Source organism: Protobothrops mucrosquamatus, unplaced genomic scaffold, assembly GCF_001527695.2.
Source record: "Protobothrops mucrosquamatus isolate PMUCROS unplaced genomic scaffold, P.Mucros_1.0 scaffold9539, whole genome shotgun sequence".
NCBI classification, from domain to species: Eukaryota; Metazoa; Chordata; class Lepidosauria; order Squamata; family Viperidae; genus Protobothrops; species Protobothrops mucrosquamatus.
The window spans coordinates 19,617-26,142 of record NW_015395328.1 but is presented as its reverse complement, the minus strand read 5'-3'; the positions used below and the strand labels follow the sequence as shown (position 1 = coordinate 26,142).

Here is a 6,526-nt window from a genome sequence, read left to right as displayed (position 1 = left end):
CAACTGGTGAATCAGGCGAACCTGATAAAACGCCCCCCTGGTCACGGCCGACAACTGGTCTTCCAGCGTCAGCCGCGAATCCAGGAGGACACCCAAGTTGCGTACCCTCTCCGAGGGGGCCAAAGTTTCGCCCCCTATAGTCAGCGATGGAATCAGCTGACTATGCCGGGGCGCCGGTAACCACAGCCACTCGGTCTTGCAGAGTATATTTTTTCCACCCATGTCATAAACAGAGCATAAAACTATTTTCCTATGGAGCCAAGAACATAAATTCTATGAGATAGTTCTCCTGCATGCCAAAAATTACACTTGAATAATATTTTCTCGGGGGGGGCGCAATGGCTCAGCAGTTAAATACTCTTAAGTTTGTCAACTGGAGAGCTGACAGCCCTGGTTCAAGACCCGAGCGCTGTGTGATGGGATGAGCTACTGTCCTTGCTCCAACTCCTGCCCACTTAGCAGTTTGAAAGCATGCAAATGCAAGTAGATAAATAGGTGCCACTTCACTGGGAAAGTAATAGCGCTCCGTGGCTTTGGTATATAGCCATTCTGGCCACATGACCACGGAAATCGTCTTTGGACAATGCTGGCTCTCTCGGCCAAGAAACGGAGATGAGCACCGTGCCCTAGAGTCGGACATGACTGGACAGGGAAACCTTTACCTAATATTTTCTCCACTAACAGTGGAAATTGCTACACAACTTCATGGACTTCAAATATACTGTGACCATCTCTTTTCTCAGCTGGAACTTAAGAAGACTCTTCTGGACAGAATGGTTCACTTGTTGAGCCGTGGCTACGTCCTCCCAGTGGTCAGCTATATCCGGAAATGCCTGGAGAAGTTGGACACGGATATATCTCTGATCAGATATTTTGTGACCGAGGTCAGTAAATATTTGGATAGTTAAGAGTTTTAAAATGATGTGCAGGTGGATTGATTTGCACTGATGTGGTGAAATGTAATCCAGATTCCCAGGAGGGAGGGGCTGCATTAAAGAGAAGAAGCAAGAGACAGCAAAGTTTAGATAGCTTGGTTGGGATAAAAGAGGTCAAGAGAGCTCCTCCCAAGAAGTTAATAATAACAATAAAGTTGGAAGGGACCTTGGGGGTCATCTAGTCCAACCCCCTGCTCAGGCAGGAAACCCTATATGCCATTTCGGACAAATGGCTGTCCAGTCTCTTCTTAAAAACTTCCAGTGTTGGAGCATTCACAACTTCTGGAGGCAGGTTGTTCCACTGGTTAATTGTTCTAACTGTCAGGAAGTTTCTCCTTAGTTCTAGGTTGCTTCTCTCCTTGCTTAGTTTCCACCCGTTGCTTCTTGTCCTGCCCTCAGGTGCCTTGGAAAATAGCTTGACTCCCTCTTTTTTGTGGCATCCCCTGAGATATTGGAACGCTGCTATCATGTTCTCAGAGTATATCTTCACTGATGTTAGTAGTTTGCTTTAATTTGGCAAAACTTCTGTCTGTAGGTGAGGAACAAAAAGAAACTGCTTAGAACAGGGGTGGCCAACCTTGGCAACTTTTAAGACTTGTGAACTTCAACTCCCAGAATTATTCAGCCACCCATGCTGACTGGGGAGTGTTGAAGTCCACAAGTCTTAAAAGTTGCCAGTGTTGGACACTGCTGGCTTAGAAGAACTTCAGGGTGTCTTTCTTGGTTTTTGGTATTGCAGAAGTACTACTGCAAGCTGGTGTGATATAACTGGTGCTCCCTGTGGGTCCGTTGACATTCTTAATTTTTTCCTCCCTCTTGGAGAGGGGGGTATTGCTTTTACAGTTTGTATATTGGGTTTTTATTTTTTGCAAGGTGCTCAGAGTCACTGAGAGCGAGTGGGTGGCCATATCAAAACGCTTAATTAATTAATTGAATTTGGCAAGATTGATGTTAGGCTCCAAATATCAAGAATGAAACTGTCAGAAAATCGAGAAAAATAATGTTATGACAGTTACAAATATTATTCTTCATTTCGCGATTCCTTTTTTAATTATCCTTTTTTTCTTTTGTGCAGCAATGTATTTTCTAAATGTTTTAAAATAAAATTATTGCCCCCAAAACAACAGTAACAACCACAATGAAGCCCACAGTCTTTTCCTGCTATCTGATTTCATAGGTACTGGATGTGATTGCTCCTCCCTACACCTCTGACTTCGTGCAGCTTTTTCTTCCAATTCTGGAAAATGACAGCATTGCAGGAACAATTAAGACAGAAGGTGAACATGACCCGGTGACAGAGTTCATAGGTAAATCTTCCCAGCACAGCATTTTTGTTTCATGTTTGCAACCTGTTTACATGCAGTGAACGCAGTCACATCTCAAAGAATTTACCTCGAGAACGTCTGAGCAGAATCCCTCTTCAGATGCTTTTCACCACTGAAAAGGTCAGATGTTTTTACGAGGTAGCAGCAATCTCATCTTTTCAGGGTGTTTGCTGGACTGCAGGAAAACCTGCACAGAACCCGTGTTTCCACAGTAAAAAAGTCCAAGATGGGGGCCATGATGCTGCAATTAAATTCTGCATGCAATGCACATTAAAAAGGGAAGGGCGTTCAATCATGCTTTCAAGGCTTCTATCCTGACTTTTGATTCTGGATACCTCTGAAGACATGTAAGCATCTTAAATTAAGGCTGAGCTGGTAGAAGGAGAGCTGTATTACTCTATGGTCTAAGACAGGATTGCTTAAAGTGTTGTCTAACCACCTCTGGGGGTCCCCCAAGACTGTCTCAGGGGTCCTGGAAATCAAAGTTACTTGCCAGCCTACAATATTAAAATCTCATCAAACATTTGTGAGAAACAGCAGCAACAATGAATGCGTCCATTTTAATTTTTAATACGATAAGTATCAATGAATATAACCCATATGAACAAAAAGATATTTTGGGGTCCTCCATAATTTTCAAAAGTGGGAGGAAAAAAAGTTTAAGAAACACTGGTCTAAGCTACAGAGGTGCAGATCAGTAAAATTCAACAGTTGGTACAATCAAGTGACATGTTAAAAGGTTAACTTTTGTGGCATAAGCAATCGTAAGAATGTGCTATGAAAATAGATTTATTTCATTAAATTTATTACAGCTGCCCACTCCAGCAGACACTGAGATATATTATACTGTACTGTATGTGACTATGGAGAACTGGAGAATATTTTACAAGAATGGATTAAAGTGTTAAAAGAATGCATACAGTCAGACCCTGCTTTCCATTTGAATCAAAAGATTTAGGCACATAAATTCTACTCCAAGTCAACCTGTCTTGTTTGTTTTCTTTAAAGCTCACTGCAAATCGAATTTCATCATGGTCAGCTGAATTAGGAGAGGAACTCCGCATCCAGAAGACACTGGTGACCAGGCCTCTTTCGTGCTGCATAAAGAAATTCAAATGGTTTGCTGATAGGTTTCAAGTTAAGTAGGAACTTACACTGGTCAGTTTTACTTGTGTAGAAAGCAATTACTGGCACAGGTTGTCACTACTTCAAACCTTGGTCCTCTTGAAGAACTGAAAAGATGGTTGCTTGCTCCAAATATATGACCTAGTGAAGTATGACAGCAGTGATGTTCTTAAGAAATTCATTGTGTAGTGTATGACTGGTTACTTCTAGTAGGTAGAGCTGACACCGTCTTACGAATTCTCTCCACTCTGGCTGTGTTCCAGTCAGTTTTGTAGACTGGAAAAGCAGTGCATTAGTCTCTCACACTTGCTCTCATTCTTGACAATCTTATAAACATCTGGTGAAAATATTTATCAGATATGCCCCATCTGAAAACACCTGTTCGCAAACTTTCTCCAATCAGGGCACCCTCACATATGTTGGGTCTCCCAATCCTATCCTTTGATGGACCTCAGTCTCGATAAACCTCCTTACAATGTCTTTTTAACATTGTAGCTTGTAAATCAACCACCATGGATGATTGTTGAGAAACAGACCTATGCTTAGCATCTGTTGCATTCCAGTTCTGAATTCTTTTTAAAAAAAGAAAATCATTTGTGCATCACAAATGTTTGTTTGTGAACCCTAGCAAAGAAACACAGGTAGTGTTGTTTTAGGAGAAAATAATTAAAATATTAACCATTATCGGTAAGTTTCATTACTTTGAGGGAAATATATATATATATATATATATATATGCTGTTACATTTCTCTAAATGCATAGCATATACAGTATAGTAACATGTAACTTTTCAGATATGTCTTCTCGCTACATATCAGATGAGTGAGAAGTGTGACAGCTTGTAATTTTTAATAAATTTCCTTTTGAGTAAAAACTGTTGCGCCTGTGGATTGTAGTGTTCACTGTTTCAATTTGCAAGACCAACAACACTGGTGGAAAATACTGAAAAGGTGATATACTGGTATAGTTTTTAATAAGCGGGTAGAAAAATAGACATCAGTTTTCTTCATATATTAGCTGGGTTTACCCAAAACATTGAACTCACTGGGTCTGTTGATCCTAACTAAATGGCTTATGAGCCAGAGTGTATGACATGTATTTTGCAAGTTCAGTAGTATAGCTAGAAACTGGAGACTGAGTTCTAGTCCTATCTTAGGCACAAAGCCAGCTGAGTGACCTTGGGCCAGTCATTCTCTCTCAGCCCTAGGAAGGAGGCAATGGCAAAACGCTTTTGAAAACACTGAAAACTTCAGAAACTTTTCTAGGTAATTAAGAGTCAAGACTGACTTGAAGGCACCACATAAATACATTAAAGAACCTGATCTGGGGTGAGAGGAGGGAGGGAGCACGTAGTTCTGGTTAACTGAAAAGGGGGGGGGGAGAACCCACAGGAAATCCTCGACTTATGACCAGTTGCGATCAGAATTTCCATTGCTGAGCAAGGCAGTTGTTAAGTGAGTCGTGCCCAATTTTACATTTTTTTTGCCATGGTTGTTAAGCGAATCACCGAAGGTTTTTAATGAATCACATGGTTATTAAGCGAATCTGACTTCCTACATTGACTTTGCTTATCAGAAGCCAGCTGGGAAGGTCACAAATAGCGACCACATGACCCAGGGACAGCGCAACCGTCTTAAATATGAGTCAGTTGCCAAATGTCCAAATTTTGATCACCTGACCATGAGGATGTCGGGGTCGTTAAGTGCAGTGGACCGGACATAAGTCACTTGTTTTGACGCAAATGAAACTTTGAATGGTTGCCTTTCTGCCTAGGGTTTAGTCTATGCATTTGCCACAGAGAGTAGGAAATTTGACATCCTTATTAGTTTCACATAATAAAATAATTTAAGAAATCTGCCCCCAAATATTACACATTTCAAAAAGAATTAAACATGATTGTTTTATTTATTTATTTATTTTATTTCTATAGCTGCCCATCTCAACAAGTGGACTCTGGGTAGCGTACATTATAAAACATTAAAATAATTTAAAAGTACAAAATATATATTGCACTAAGTAAAACTTGTTACTATGGATGTTAACACAGCCAGGAAATGGGGTCCTTAACACATTTGGTCTCCAAGCCTGGACACACAATTTTACAGTTGTGTGAAGGCCAGCAGTTGTGAAAGGCCAACAGGGTTGGGGTCATCCTGATATCTGAAGGAAGAATCTTCCGGAAGGCAGAGAAGGCGCATCTCCTGCTTTCTGCCAGCTGACATTCCTTGGCTAACGAGACCGACCTGCCTGCCTGAATTGGATGGGTAGAAATGATTGGGAGAAGATGGTCCCTAAGGTAACCCAGCCCCAAACCATGTAGGGCTTCTAAGGTGATCACCAGTACCTTGAGTTGCACTTGGAAACACTGCTGGTAACCAATGCTACTCACAAAGCATTGGTGTTGTATATGTTGACTATCCGATACCGTTTCTTCCCAGTGCAGCTGCATTTTCTACCAATTGAAGCTTCAGTAGGCACTTCAAGGTCAGCTCCATGTAAAGCTCAGTGCAGAAGAGGGCATGAGTGACTGTGAGCAAAGCCACCCAATCCAGGAACAGGCACAGCAGGCACATCACCCTAAGGCAGGGGTGTCAAACTGCCGGCTCGCAGGCTGGACGTGTCATCCAGAAGCTGCGGCCACCCCATTGCCAGCAATGGCAAAACCATGCCGAGACGTTGCACGACGTCACGTGACGTCGCGAGTTTGACATGTCTGCCCTAAGTTGTGTAAAGGCCCTCCTGGCCATGGCTGCCACCTGCTTTTCTAGAGGGAGCCATAAGACCAAGTGCTACCCAAATACCCAAAGCCACTCTGTCTTGTTTAGCCCATTGCACCTCATCCAGACCCTTACAGCTTCCAAGCATTGAGACAGGAAATCTATGGCATCGTTCAGGCAGCCCAGAGTGGAGATTGAAAGCTGAGTATATTCATATTGATATTTTACCGCAAACCATTGGATTACCTCACCTTGCGGCCTCGTGTGTGTGAACTAGGAGAGAAAAGAGAACTGAGCCCTGGGACATCCCACGCAGTAGGGGCTGTGGGCTAGATCTTCCCCCTCCCCCAACTTCAACTGGAACTGACCCCAGAGGAAGGAGAAGAACCAAGCCAAGACAGTGCCACTCATCCTCAACTTTCG

At 42.4% G+C, this 6,526-nt stretch overlaps 1 protein-coding gene across 1 annotated transcript in view; it reads left to right on the top strand.

Moving 5' to 3' along the window:
• LOC107301004 (negative elongation factor C/D-like) overlaps window positions 1-4,027 on the top strand; it is a gene marked incomplete at its 5' end in the record, with an annotated part of 5,723 nt that extends 1,696 nt beyond the window's left edge. The window contains 3 exons of the mRNA XM_015830277.1: window positions 744-884; window positions 2,113-2,242; window positions 3,269-4,027. Coding sequence (XP_015685763.1) covers window positions 744-884; window positions 2,113-2,242; window positions 3,269-3,303 — 306 coding nt within the window. The remainder of the gene's footprint in view (window positions 1-743; window positions 885-2,112; window positions 2,243-3,268) is intronic.
• Between the last annotated feature and the right edge of the window lie 2,499 nt (window positions 4,028-6,526).